General features: G+C 38.1%; 3 protein-coding genes across 3 annotated transcripts in view; 1 reads left to right on the forward strand and 2 right to left on the reverse strand.

Moving 5' to 3' along the window:
• Nucleotides 1–675, reverse strand: part of stab2 (stabilin 2) — a 38,843-nt gene extending 38,168 nt beyond the window's left edge. The window contains exon 1 of the mRNA XM_058417538.1: nucleotides 517–675. Coding sequence (XP_058273521.1) covers nucleotides 517–606 — 90 coding nt within the window. The 5' untranslated portion in view covers nucleotides 607–675. The remainder of the gene's footprint in view (nucleotides 1–516) is intronic.
• Nucleotides 676–1,929: 1,254 nt separating this feature from the next.
• Nucleotides 1,930–3,982, forward strand: LOC131370486 (pinopsin-like). The gene is made up of 5 exons (XM_058417828.1): nucleotides 1,930–1,986; nucleotides 2,893–2,902; nucleotides 3,028–3,356; nucleotides 3,441–3,686; nucleotides 3,830–3,982. Exons 1-5 carry the CDS (start codon nucleotides 1,930–1,932, stop codon nucleotides 3,980–3,982), a joined length of 795 nt encoding a protein of 264 aa, XP_058273811.1.
• Nucleotides 3,983–6,645: 2,663 nt separating this feature from the next.
• Nucleotides 6,646–14,807, reverse strand: wnt16 (wingless-type MMTV integration site family, member 16). The gene is made up of 4 exons (XM_058416621.1): nucleotides 14,531–14,807; nucleotides 14,182–14,408; nucleotides 11,825–12,111; nucleotides 6,646–9,873 (listed from the first exon to the last, which is right to left on the reverse strand). Exons 1-4 carry the CDS (start codon nucleotides 14,623–14,625, stop codon nucleotides 9,409–9,411), a joined length of 1,074 nt encoding a protein of 357 aa, XP_058272604.1. The 5' UTR covers nucleotides 14,626–14,807; the 3' UTR covers nucleotides 6,646–9,408.
• Nucleotides 14,808–15,390: the final 583 nt, after the last annotated feature.

The following is a 15,390-nucleotide window of genomic DNA, read 5'->3' on the forward strand; positions in this document are numbered from 1 at the left end:
TGTGGTTTACTGAATAATATGCTTCAAAAATAAAATAAACTGTTTGAGGAAAATAAACCTAAGTAAAGAGTTCAGCACATCAGTAACAGACAGCTAGCCCTCAAATTACTCACTTGAGGTGTTTCATTCAACTGAATAAGAGGTAAACTGACCTTTATTAATAGAACTTTTTATTAAAACTTTATCTATGATACAGATAGGGCTTATAAACTGTAAAATCTCTCCGTGTATTTATAGCGGAGCCAATTCATGGAGAACCACTAACAAAGATCTAAGATCTGTGTTTATTTAAGAACCGTCTGTATTTTTTTTATAGAGGAAATTACACCTAAACAGGAAAAACTATATCTGATTAATTATGAGCAATTACGAAAGATTCCCAGTGGAGCATCAAACATATCCAAACACATGGCTTTTACATCCCTGATACAATATTTGTAATTCTACTTCATGCTGCTGTGTCATTCAGTTCGAGAACAATATTCTTTTTTGTGTGTGTGTGTGTGTGTGTCTCACCTGTGCAGCAGTAGACTGTATCTCTGTTCCTATAAGGATCAGCAGGAGGACAATTCCACTTCCATGGACAGAGTTCCTTCTGTACTCCATGACTTTATCTTTTACACACACGTCCTCCTTCTGAGGTTCCTCTCCAGTCTGGGACTTCTTGGGATGGCTCTCTGCCTTTTTAACTTCCCTTTCTCTCCTCCTCTCTTTCCTGTGCCACAACTGTCCAGAACCTAGGGACTGGACCTTTCCTTGTCAGCAACCAGGAAAGAGCCTATGCTCTGTAAAGCATTACAGATAGAAGACAAAATCTGGTGCAACAGAATGACTGACGTAATCATTACCTTATACATGTTAAGTATTATTACATTTAGAAAGTGTGTACTGAACTGTACGGTGTGATGTAATGAAATAACTGCATATGTGTATCTGTATTCAGATTTAAACACATGCATGGGACTGTTCTTTCAATCACTCTCATTTATTATTTTTTACGTACCTGCCTGCAATATTTTAACAAGTTTACTAAAATATAACAAACTTGCAGCCTAATTTAAACCATCTTGACCCAAACCAGTCAGTTACTAGAGATGCTGTAAACGCATTAGTCATGTTAATAGCTCTTGTTTTTGTTTGTCCTGTGATGGTCATTTCTGACCGCTCACTCTTCTCAGCATGACAGTACAAACCTCCCACTGATGTGTTTTTTATTATGGGATCACAGTCTTGATGTACATCTTTAGTCTCAACCAGATTCCCTGTTAGCCATCATGTCAAGCCTTCAATAAGTAAAACACCAATTGTGCACATTAAATAATATTTGCGTGTTTATGTGTGAGTGTGAGTGTGTTAGGGGTCTGTACTGAAAAGATTCACCTCCAGGCAGCAGAATTACAGGATGTCCTCAGTCATAAATAAGCAGGGTAACAGCTTGAAGTTTTGCTTCACACACACTTCCTGTATATTCTGCTTTGTCAGAACTTTCCCTGCTTCAGACGTTTGTACGAGATTTAAGCTGTGTAAGCATGTCATGAATGCACATTTGTAATAGTGCTGTTGGACAGCTGAGATTAGTTTGTTAACACTGTCGTATACAGCAGAGTGCATTATCGATCCTCACTATGGATCTTGTTTAAGCATGAAATGTTCAAAAAATCCTGAATAATTGTCTTCTTTTAGAACGGATACATGTGAAACAAACACAATGTGTAATTATGTAAGTAATAAAACATCAGTAACAGAGGGAGGCTCATCTTTCATTCATTTACAATGAAATGTGAGCATGGCAGCAAATGAGTTCAAACCAAACACACACACACACTGGTTAAGGTCTGGTTATGGAAAGCCTTTTCTTGGGCTCACTGTCCATTAACTCCACCCTTTCTAATGCCTTCACTGTGTCCTGTTTCCTTTAGAATGTGGAAGATGACAAGCCTGGCCTTTGAGACCTTCATTGTTATCCTTGCCTCACGAAGACACAGGGTTTCCTGATATCAAACCTCATTAAGGACAATAAAGAGTCAGTTAAAGAACTTGATGACATCCTTGTTATTATTTTAAAATAGCTGAATGAATAGAGTAAGTGTGCATGATATGGGGATGAAGAAGCATGAATTGATCTTGTGCTGATTCTGCGTCTAATCATAAACCACAAGAGCGTCTATCTAGAAGCATAAGACCTTCAGTTTGTTGCGTATATCAGTGGTTTAGCTTGAGTATGTTACAGTTGCTAGAAATGAGAGGGAGGTACACTGATAAAGTGCTTAAAATGAAAAGAATACAGTTGTTAAATAATTGGCTAACATGAATGTGGCGCATATGCTAGCTAACCAGCAAGGCTTACAGTTTAGTTAGCTAGCTAGCATTTTTTATATGAACAGTCCTGAAATCACAGAAATAACAAAAAATGAATATGAATATTGTCATGGCCTGTGTAGATATGTTATTAGTAAAGACTTTATATGACTAAAATTCAACCATACTCTTACTCATTAACACTGACTGCTAACAACTTTTTAAAAGATTCTTTCTATACTGGGAAACATTAACATTGAACATTAAAAATAAATTACCCTTCAAATTGATTGTTGCACACATTGGAGAGACCAGTTGGTAGCCCAGGCGTTCCTTACTTTTGCCACCTACCTGAATAACACAAAAATGGAGCAGCTAGTTTTGAAAACGTCAAACGTCCACCTGGACCACCAGGAGGCCAGGCTAGGAATATTAAATGAGTTTTGAAAAAAAAAAAGTAACAAGCTTTGTGGTGCAGGCCATGCTAGTGACCCAATACTCAAGGACCTGGGGTTCAAGAAAGAGACCTAATTACATTCTGTTTAGAGATTTTCATGCTCTCACATGAGGTTCTGAATCCTGAACTGTGTCCAGGAAACTGCAGGTACTGAAAAACAAAGGAATGAATTAACTCAGTTCTGGCAGGTCAAAGTAAGGGTACAATTTCTCAGTTATAATTTAGGTTACTAAATCTTTTCAACTAATTCTCTTTCCTTCCAATTCCCCTAGGCCTAGTCTCCCTGTGTACACTAACTCTGATGGCTTATGAGCGCTACCACATAATATGCAAGCCCATGGGTGCCTTCAAGATAACACTGCGACGCAATGCTAAGGGTCTGCTTCTAGTCTGGTTCTACTGTCTGTTCTGGGCCACAGCACCCCTGCTAGGCTGGGGCTCTTATGGCCCTGAAGGAGTCCAGACCTCATGCTCTCTGGCCTGGGAGGAGCGCACCTGGGTCAGCTACAGTTTTCTGATCCCATATTGGTTCTTCTGCTTCTTTCTGCCCACATGGCTGATCATCTTCTGCTACTACAACATACTGAACTCCATTAGAAGGGTAAGGATAGAAATAAATGATTCTCAATGATTATTCTAGATCTATTTTTTTAATCACTACATACCTGTGTGTACCTATGTATAGCTGAACCAGAGTGTAGAGAATCAGGGAGGCAGGTCACGGCAAAAAGAGGACAGACACGCAATGTGCATGGTAGCTGCCATGATTGGTTCCTTCTTCTTCTGTTGGCTGCCATATGCTATTGTATCGATGCTAGTAGTCCTTGTACCCGATATCTCCATATCCCCACTCCTTGCTTCCATGCCTGCCCACTTGGCTAAGACCAGCCCTGCATACAACCCCATCATCTTCTTCCTGGCCAAAAAAAAGGTACGAGAATAAAGTTAATCTATAAGCTGTAAGTGGTGAGTTTGACACAAAACAGGGATTTAAAAATGAGCTAATTTTGTTTGATTTTTTGTTTATACATGATAGATAATTTAATATATATTACCAAAAATCTTTTCATACAGTTCCGGGACATGGCCTTGGAGATTATATCATGTGGCTGCTACAAACCCACGTTGCCCATATCAACCAATCCCACAGAGGTGGAAATAGTGGAGACTGGCTCCAAACGTCTGAGTCCCAACACCATTCAGCCTGAACCTGCACTGACCGACTGAGACACAATGTTGAATGAGACACCAGATGTGTGGTCGTGTTACTAGGTTGCCAGATCAGTGTCTCATATAATTCACATAGCAAATTTATACAGTATATATATTCTGCTGCTAAGCAAATTCTCCTGGGTGAAACTCCTTTGTGTAAGATTCATCAAAGATACAAATTATAAATATAAAATAGTTTAAATTTGCTTAACACTGTTATTGGTGACTGACATAATCATATCAATCCATCCCTTTTCCGCACTGCTAATCATATACATAGTCACATGGACCCTGGAGTCTATCCCAGGGGATTCAGGGGACACCCTGGACGGGGTGCCAACCCATTGCAGATCAACACACACACACACACTCCAGACAATTTAGAGAAGCCAGTCAGCCTATAACACGTCTTTGGACTGGGAAGGAAACCGGAGAACCTAAAGGAAATATCTGAAGCAACAAACCCCAAAAGTGTGAGACAAACATGCTGACCACTAAACTGTCATGCTATCTGACCTAATTTCACATATTATTTAATGTGATTTTGTGTATCATTTAATATTCATTATTTCATTTAGTGTTAATGTATGCATTCAAACCTCATCAGTTATCAGTAGCATAAGTCTGAAAACTGTGAATTAACATTTTGCAAGAATAAAAACATTACTGTAATACATCTAACCCAACCTAAGGACATAAAAATCAACCCAGAGAATAAAAGTGACCCAGATCTATGGGAAAACAGCTGACATGCCAACACTTATGCAGCATGTATATAAGTCCAGTAGATGGAGACATTGCAGTGGGTTAAAGGACTACTTCAATTAAAAATGCCATCAATCATGATGAAGAAGGAAAAGTAAAAAATTATGCCGATGAAGCAATTTAATCAGTTTATTAAATACTATTTAAATGGTTTACAGTTACTTTTTTCAGTTGTATAGTTGTATACTGTATATAATTGTGTATGTGGCAAATAAAATCATAGACATCTTGAATCAATGATGATATAAGAAAATATGCATACAGTGAAAATCACATACTTTTTTGCCTCACCATAAGGTATAACTAAGAGTGTTAAAACAGATCAATTAATATTCGCAAATAAATGCTCATAATGTAGGCCCATGAATAACACAAAGTACATCAGGCCTTCAGCACCAGTACTAGACTGTATTATAAGCCTCCACAGACTTCTGGGAATGTTTACAAGCTGTAAAACCCCATACAGAGTGAAAGGAAATGGAGCACTGAAAGGAGCATTACTCTTGGCATGGACATGAAACTCAATGCTTAAATCAACTAAAATTCCACTTGCACATAATTCCTTGCATACAAAAGTCTGGAAAAGCAACAAGCAGTTAACTTTAAACGTGCAAGTATTAGCGATTTGTAAATGGCTGTAAACAAGACAATTACAAGTTGCTGCATTTAGCTTTGCACTTGTTTTTGATTTGGTGTAAAGAGAAGACGTTTCGCTTTTTGTTGTCGAACCTGCTGTCATTTAGCTATGCCATGCGTCTGCTAGTCAGACCAGAGAAACTAAATGAAATGAAAAGTCTGGGAAAACACTCCCCTTATTGATATAACGTCTCGAGCTCTGTAGCTAGTCTCTGGTCTTTGCCTTCAGCTAAATAATTTACAACAGTAGCTTTGCCGTAGAAGCCAAACTGATTCACGCTAAAGTCACTAAGCTACAGCCAGTTTTTTTTTTCACGCTTCATTTTTCAGTTCTGCTGCAGGTAAAATACATATTTTTAAATATAGTCCAGTCCACCGAAATACTTTCCCCATCTGGATCACAACCCACCGATTGATAACTCATCACAGACGATTGAGAAGCCCACAACACGAGAACTATGGGCTGTGTGAGTGATGGATTTCTTCATAAACCAGCATGGGGCAAATCAACCACAAATGTACCAGTAAGTAACGCAAAGGAAACCACACTGGGGCACACAGTTCTTCTGCAGCGTGGCTTTCTTTTATTTTCTTAATTTGAATAAAAGAGAATTTGTGCATGGATGTACAGTTTTTTTAAATCTAATTGGGCTAAAGCTCTGCTGTTAAATCATTAGATTAAAGCATTTGGAAGAGAAAATATCTTGGTAATTGTTGGAGTATATTTCATCTTCTGCAAGAAAAGAAATGCAATGTTTTAGAATGTTGTGGAGCCAGGAAACCTTTTGTGGCTACATAGTACATTTAACAACAAGTTCCATTTCATTACAAAAGAGCAAGACTGCATACCTTAACTTTAACTGGATAATAAACCCAAATCTGCGAGGATAAGGATGAGCGTGAAGGCATGAGAGAAAAGAATACTTGGCAAGCGTTCGTGTAATTGGCTAGTTCTGACCGATACTGCCGTGTGGACCCATTTATCTGAATCGTGTGTCTCCAGGGTGTGTTACATCCCGGCCTCCTCCTTGTATTTGCTCCCTGGCCCGGTTACACATATCGACCCTGGCCTTAAATTTAAACCTGGGGATACAAGGAATAGACAAAGTCTTAAGACCATCGAAGGCTTTATTATTAGATGAGCATTTCGACAAGCTGCAACTGGTTAAGATTTAGCTCACACCACTGCTTTAGACAGATTTCAGCTTATTTACAGGTTTCTTTCTGTTGTGGATGTCTTCCATGTATCTTTAAAAAACAAGCCTCACGCACACAACCAAATGAAACGATTTATTGGACTGCAGGTGAAAACGTTTTTACAAACAAAGTTGGAGTTTATTGTTTACTCTGGAGCACCACAGCAATTTCCTTTTGACACAAGGCTTCCTGACAGAAGATGGCTGAAGCAGTTTGGACAAAGCAAAGACAGACAAAATTCCCTCACAAGTGCATTCAAATGTGTAAGACAATAAGCAGCTGCCAGTGTGTTCAGTAAGAGCCTTTAGGAAGCTCTAACAAAGTGTCACTTGCGCTAAAGTGTCACTTGCGTTAGCTTTTTAGGGCCATTTTAAACGAAAAAACTTGTGGTATTTGGCACATGTTTGTGACTTTTAACAAATCATGACTTCTTGTTGAGGAAGACAGTGTATGGAACAGGCTAAGAGCACAGAAGCTATGTATACACTTTACTTAAAGAAAGGGTTCCTCAAGAGTTCTTTGGTTGGTTGATTTGCTGGTTGCTTAGATATTGGGCTTGCAAACTTTGCTGAAGAGAAGCATACTTACACAAATCCTCTAAGGGTTTCTTCAGAGGCACAAATATAACAAGGAGTGGGGTAAAAGAAGCAGACATCATCAGAAAGTTATTACATCATTATCCAAATGGGCCTGGAGTCTAAAGAGGTCATTTAAAATGTACAAGGACTTCAGTTCTTCCCCTAGCTCTACATACTACATAAAAAGTATTAAAAAAACCATTTCACATATTCTTTGGATCAGTTCTAGATTTCTAAAGGCGACCATTTTTGAAAGGGAACCAATTTGTTCTAGTGAACTTTAAAATGTTCTCTCAGAAAGCCAAGACTGATTTTTCTCTCTGTTTTGTTTGGATGGATCATGGTTCTATCACTCTAAGGCACTTGGAATCTTTTGTCAAAGCAAGACACTCCATAAGAGGGTTTTAGATAGAACCTTTTCACCCAGTTTCACCCAGAAGGACAAGAACCAAGAACCCTATACAGTAATAGATTTAACTCTTTTTTTTTCTTAATGTAGCCTTAAACCTTAATGTAGCTCTAATTTTATGAAAGTGAGACACACTGGTAGAGTTTAAGATAAGAACCTTTAAGGTTTCTCTTAGAGAGACAAGACCAAAGAAACCAATACAATAATCGATTTAACTGGATGCTAAATGGCTCTAACTCTCTAATGCATATTTACTGGGAAGCTTTTATGAAAGTGAGACAAACTGGTAGAGTTAGATGATAGAACCTTTAAGGTTTCACCCAGAGAGACAAAAACCAAAGAAACCTATACTGAGATAGATTTAATCGTTTCTTCTCTAAGATTGTACTGGTTTTGGAGGGTTCCAAATTGCTTTGGTTGGTTCTAGCTTGCTAAGGCACTTCTAATTTGAACCTTTTGGGAATTTGAGAGCACCGTTACATGGTTTTAGAAAGAAAAGAGTGTTCCCAGAAGACTGAAGTTCTGTATTTTTAACACATTTAGCTTATTTTTAACTCTGGCCTAGAAAAAAAACATGGTTCTGTTTGGATGCCATATGGTTCTAGGTTTCTAAAGCAGTTCTGCAGGACAGATGGTTATAGTAGGAAGAAGGAACTCTTAAGATTGTACATGACTTGAAAAATCAGGTTCTGTGGTGTTGTTTAGAAACTTCTAGCTGTCACCCAGAAGGACAATACTGAAGAACACTATATGCCAAAATGGTTAATAGCAATATCTCCCTGCTAAATAGCTGTACATACAGTAGAATGGTTAAGGGTTCTCCCAGAAAGACAAGACAGAAGAATAATACTCAATGATGGATGTGGAACTTTTTTTTTCCATTGTACTTGGCTTAAAAACAGTTCTGAAGTGATTGTTCAGATGATTAATGGCTTTCTACCTTTCTGAAGTTCACCTGTTAGAAAATAGAAATTTCAAAGCATTCCCTAGAAGGACAACATGAAGAATGTAACGGTTCTGGATTCGGATTGGTTTTTCCAGCAGGGAAAAATTTATCTTAGAAAAAAGTTTCTTTAATTGTTCTTTGCATTGTTAATTGTTCTACTGGGAACCTTTTACAAAAAGGACAACACTCTGTACTAAAGTTCTACTAAGAACTTTTAAGGGTTACCCAAGAAGTAGTAATAGTGTATATCTTTGGAAAAGCCACATTATTTAGTAGACTATTTACATTATATAAGCATTTTAAACTACTCATAAGTTAACATAAGCATGATAATGGCGTTTTTTTAAGTACCTTTTGATTCTTTAGCTTCTCTGATAGATAAGCACTCTATTACAGCATCTACTTTAAGGAAAAGTCAAAGAATTTAAACATTTTTAAGAGTATAATTCAAGACTGAATTAATATCTAGATGAATATTAACAGACACAATTGACCATAATCTGAATTTATTCAGACTTGATCCCACTTTAGAATCCAATCCTCATTGCATCCCAGAGTTTTTTTAATTTTTATTTTTTGGATTCTCTGTCGTCTTGGCTATGATGTCCATAATCTGTTTTTGCGTTTGTGGCTTATAAGGGAAACAGTTTATTAGAAGATTATCCCTCTTGTCACAAAGCCACTTCGGTCGTCAGTTCTCACAGTAACACTTCATCAACTTCCTGAGAATCCATCCAACTGCTCAAGCAAGTGAAGGCGCCACTGATCAAAGCCTTTGAGACAGATGAAACTCAAAGAGGTACAGGAAAGGAAGTGGAAGTACAACCCATATCATCTCTACTTCCCCAGTCAAACTTCACTTCACCTCTTTCTATCTCTCCTCATATTTCCCTGTCCTCGGCTCGTCCCTTCACTTGCATGTGTGAATGTCGTTCATGGTTTCGCAGCGACGGCAGCGCACGTAGCAGCACCAGATGAACTTGCACTCGCAGCGCTCCACATGACGCACCACGTGTGTGTTGTATCCACGACCGCAGCATAGCAGGTTGCAGCCGTCTGGCCCGGCAGATGTGCGGTTGCACCGGCGCCCCCGAGTCCCGGCCACGCCCAACCGCCTGTCCTCCACACAATAATTGGGTGACTTGTTGAGGAAGATGAGCTCCTCCCGTCCGATGGGCACGTGCCTTTGTTCCTTTTCCTTGCGACGGAACTTGCGCTTGGTGCGGTCTAGCACCTGTACGCTGTTCTCATAACGGTCCTTTAGGTAGTTGCCTACACGCGCAAAGGATGCCATGGTCTTCCAGCATGTCTTTACAGCACAGGAGCCTGAGACGCCATGACAGCGGCAGTCCGTCCACATCGTCTTTGCTACAGCCTGATAAATAAAAAAATAAATAAAAAATTGACACGTGATTGATGTTAGTGGAAAGACAGTTGATTGATATAAGTGGACAGGCAGATGTTTCCTCATGTTGATATAAAATTGTTGTGTACAGACATCTCAGTTTGCACGGTCATTACGGACAATCTTTTTGGATTATGACTTGAAATAAAAAGCACAGCGTATAGAAAGTGTGGTTTTGTGATTTCAGTGCATTTCTGTGGAAAACTTCACTCACATGCAATTTAAAGAGTAAGTAGACAAGGAAAACCACAAAGGGACACGAGAGCTCAAGTTCGATGTGACGCATCCGGGATGAATTGACCTTTATTCAAGGTCATGGACATATTGTACACAGCAGTGAAAACACATGCACCAAAGAGACAAAACTTCAAGCCAAATCTTACACAATATACTGTGGTGAACAGTCATCCTGCACTTCAAGCAAATCAAATAAACGTCCATCACTAAAGGAATTTACACACTTGCTTTTTTTTCCCGAACTATTAGCCTAGCAGGCACACGAGAGCGAGAAAGCTGTGAAGTTGTGAATCCTGTTGAGGGCTTGACAATGATGTTAAAGTTCCCGATTACTTATTTAAATAAATAATCTCATAAAAAAGTAATTACAGCTTCAAATTCTTCACTCAAATTCAAGTATAAATTTTCATAAACTACTTTCCTTGCTTTAAGCAATGCGGAAAAACATTTGCAGCTTTATTCCTGATGTCTGTTAGCTAGCATAATACCTGATGACACAACCCGGCTAAACGCTAATAAAAACAACCCGAATACACCATGCAGTGGCGGTCACATCGGTTAAATTTAGATTTGTCAGGTCTAACTACTAAATAGCTGGTAAACGCTACCTTATGATTTTACACATTTCTTATTCTAGAGAAATGTATTAATATAGTGTTTGAAAAAAAAGTGAGTACACAGTAGAGACCTTTCATTCTGAAATGTTTCTGGATCTGTTTGACCGATTCTTTGCATTCGTCTCTCTGTGTGATCCTTTGTGCTTCCAAACCAAAACTGTTTTCAGGCAGACCTTCCATCTACCTTCCAATTTGCATTTTGTTAGCTCACAGTCACAGAAACTTGCACATAAAATCATTGCAGTCTGTATTAATCTGTATTAATACTGATTTTTATCCTTCTCTCTTAAAATGCTTTCTTTTCACTGTTACTAGCTAATGTCCAAGACACCTGTACAGATGTTCCGTCATATTTCTGGATCTCATTCATGCTTTCACAGGGACGTCCAGCAAAGGGCTAGGGTTAGGGCTAGGGCTAGAGCTGTGGGAAACCAACAGCACAGAAATGACAGTGAAAATCTAGCACTACATGGAAATAAAATGACTTTATAGGAGAGCTATGCAATTTCCCATAAGACCAAAAACATTTGATAAGTATTCAACCAGTTCTTGTAAAAAGGTTAGGGACATAATGTACAGAAAACTATTAGAATGAGTATTCTAAGAGTATTATTAGAGTATTATCTAAGAGTATTATTGGAATGTAGGATTATAGCTTACACATCATGTGCTGTTTAATAAAAGCAAAAAAATAAATAAATTAATTAAAAAATATGAAATGTAGCCATGCAGAAAACATGACATTCCTGCAAATGTCCATAATGAATAAAATAAAATAAAATAAAATAAAAATCTTTAGAAAAATATTTATTATTTCCTACAGTGTCCAGTCTTACATATTTACTAGTAGTAAAAATGAGTATAGTAAAGATATAACCAATGCCACTTGATCTAATGAATGAATGAATGAATGAATTAATTAATTAATTAATTAATTAATTAATTAATTTTTAATGTACATATGCTTTCTTATTGTGTGCCTTAAATTCTTGTGAAATCTTAAGTCTTTGCCCTCCCTGTTGCTCTATTGACGCAAGTTGAGTGGTCACTATCTGTCCTTCTCTCACCTGTCTCCCTGCCTCGCTGTTGTGCTGGTTCATTATGAGCATAGCCTCATCTCCTTGTGTAGAAGTGTTCTTTGTTGCATGGTCAATAAACCGGCGACTGAACCACGTCCCATAGGCGATGTCATCCGAGCAGCCGCCCCAGTGCCAGCCCTCGGTTTGTGAGCCGCTGCCTGTTAGTGTGGTGTCACACGAGCACTCGGTCATGTTCCCTGCACTGCAGGCCCGGGTGACTGAGTGGACCAGCCCTGCTGCCATGATAGCGTAGATGAACGCTGTCTCTTTCGTTCCTGAAAGTGATAAGAAGGGAGGATAGAGAGGAATCACATCAGGCTATTTTGTAATACATTTTTAAAATACATTTCTATTTCATGGACCCTCTTCTAACACTAGTATAAAGAGCTCTGGTTTATATTAAAGGATGTTCAAAGATATTAACATACAAGATATGAACTTCCTCTTGCAGAAATTGATTAAATCATCCATGACACCATCAACATGAACATGTTACCATGCAAGGGAGAAATTAACTTGAAAAAGTAACCTTGAACAAACAGATCGAAAACTTTAACCTGTGCAAGAAAAAACACACGAAACGTACATTTTTAATCATTACATACATGATAGCAATGGCACATTACATTTCTTCTCCAAAAAGGATATCGGAGTTAATAAAACACTTTATTTATTTGTTTTTTTTTCCACCCACAACTGTATTTCACATGAATTTTCTCAACCCAAAGTGCAGTGAAAAATATCAGTCCAAATGGAGATTAAATCTAGGAAGAGTTTCAGTCTGTGTAATCATGGGGCATGACTGTCACTGATAGGCGACATGAATGTACAGCCTAAGCTACACAGAAATCAGCCCCAGCCTCTCTTCTTCATGCCTTTGTGTATTTTTCCAAGAATTAATTGTTCTTAATTCCACAAAAGTATAAAGTCCACACAAATAAATCCACTTCTTGCTCACAGCTACTGAGACTGAAATGGTTTTCGCAGTGAGATTAGGCCTTCCTCTAGAAACGATGACGAAATGCACAGATTATATTTTTTGAGTGTACATTATAAACTTTTTTGAGTAGGCTATTGGGAGAACAGATGCACTGAACTATAAATCTATAAAAAATCCAGCATTAAAGCAAGGACAATTCCTCTGTTGGTCATTTTTCACCCAGAGCAAAAGAAAGAAGGCTCTGCTTCAGACATCCTCCAAGAAAATCCCAAACTTGATTTTCTAAAAGGATTATGCATTGTACATCATACTCAATTTTATCCGATTCAAATTCTCATTTTTATTCTATTTATTCTATAGGGAAAACAGAGAGATGAGTGACATGCCTCTTTTTCAAACAAACAAAAGCAGAAATCGCTATTAGACAGTATAGCTAGACTACACAAAATAAAAAAAATATAATACTTTTTCATCTCAAGCCTAACAGTCCCGACCTCTGGTGAGGTGTTACAGTGATATAGCAATTAAAAGTGCAGTAGTTTATTTTAATTCCTTCCTCCTACAAATAATCTGGAAGATACAGCATGTTGAACATGATTTGATAAAAATACACAATGGGTTTAATGAGTTGTTTTATAGCCACTCTGCAAACCAGTGTTAATCCTGGGGGCAGGAATCATTCTAATGTCAAACCCAATTAACGTTTATCTAATCTTAATCTTTAATCTTAGACTAATCTTTTAATAAACCTTATTTAGGATCTTAAACAATATGACAAGTGCATGGATTAAAACTGACAATTACATCAATACAAACAGAAAATATCAGACTACAATAATAATAATAATAATAATAATAATAATAATAATAATAAGAAGAAGAAGAAGAAGAAGAAGAAGAAGCAGGAATCCTCAGAAGTGAAATGTCTAAATTTATATTTATAAAATTATGATAAATTTCCTTTGGATGATATGATATACGATACAATATGATACGATACGATTCGATATAATATGATACGATATGATATGATACGATTTGATAAGACATGAAAGACAATGTGATTCAGGTCTATTGAATACATTCAGAAAAGGCACCAGGTGTACTTTTCCTTGCTGCTTCCTTGGAACAAGCATCTTCAGTATGCATCCTTGACACACAAACCTGAATAGAGTGTCCATCTACAATACACACCAATATAACTATAATTCTAAAGACTGTTGATGTACCTTTATATTAGCTGAATAAGTCTATTACACTACATGCACCTTCCCAGGTCAAAGATTCATATTAAAGGGTATAAGGGGAAAAAAGCACAGTCTGGATACCTTTATATCCGAGACTCATATTTACGTTTAGAGATGCTATATTAAAAAAGTGTGTGTGTGTGTGTGTGTGTTCTCACCACTGTTGAGCTCGTAGCCGAACACAGACGGCTGTTTACTGGTGCTGCAGTTCCAGCGCTCATGTCTGAACTGGGACTGACACTCTGCGATGCCCAGACGCGCTCCGTCTTTAATGCTGGGAAGCAGGTATGGTTTCCGCTTACACACGTCCTTCTGCTTGCTGGACAGAGGCAAATTCGCACAGCCCATCTTCTCCACTACTCCGACAGACGTGATGCCCAGCCACCTGTGCAAAACACACTAGTGATTAAAACAAACCCATGCACCATGCCTGACTGTAGGCTATCCAACAACGCAAAACAAAACAAAACAAATAAAGCCAGGAAGAACAGATAAGACACTACTTACATCCAGCTTCCGTGACAACATAACGGATAACCCGAGAGCAAGACGAGTAAGAAAAGCTCGAATACATGTAATCCCCAGCTGCTGCTCTTCTCCATGACCGCCTCATTTAACAGGACGACTGCAGCTCCATGGAGCAACCTCCTTAGCAGTCACAAATCCATCAGATATCACATCAGTAATCCTTTATCTGGGTGAGATTTCTGTTCACACTCATGCAGTCGATCCAGAAGATGTCAGATCCTGTCTCCTCTGTCAGGCGCGTGCAGGGATACCACACTCTACTGCGTCTCAAAGCGCTTTCAACTTTTTCTCCCCCCCCCCTTTACTGCGCACTGCTGCGTTCTGATTGGTTGAAATATAAATGAATATTCATGAGACACCCTGATTCTGTGCGATGTTTGGACGGCGAGCGTTAAAGCACGGTTGTCAAAGAACTCAGTGGGAGTGAAGCGCCTTTTATTGCGCCTACAAAAACAGAGAAAAGGCGATCACTTCACTGATATAAACTTGCATGTATCTCTTACTTTAAAAGAGAGGGAGAGAAAGAGGTATTGAGTCAAGCAAACATGGTGCAAAATAAATAAATAAATAATAATCATCATCATCATGAAAAGTAAGAAGCAGAGGATGAAATTCGGAAATTCAACCAAATTGCATATGTTGTAAACAGATTTATTCATTCATTTCAGCTAATCAGGTTTTCTTTTTTTATTAGATAAATAACTTGATAATTTTTTTTATTAGATAAATATTAGGCTAGTTCGTGGAGATTTCTCCATTTCCGTTATTTTCTGAAATACTTATTTAAAGTTGAAATGGTGTACAAGAATAATAAGTTATTATATGATCAAGCTTGATGT

This window comes from Hemibagrus wyckioides, linkage group LG19, assembly GCF_019097595.1.
Source record: "Hemibagrus wyckioides isolate EC202008001 linkage group LG19, SWU_Hwy_1.0, whole genome shotgun sequence".
In the NCBI taxonomy this organism is placed as follows: domain Eukaryota; kingdom Metazoa; phylum Chordata; class Actinopteri; order Siluriformes; family Bagridae; genus Hemibagrus; species Hemibagrus wyckioides.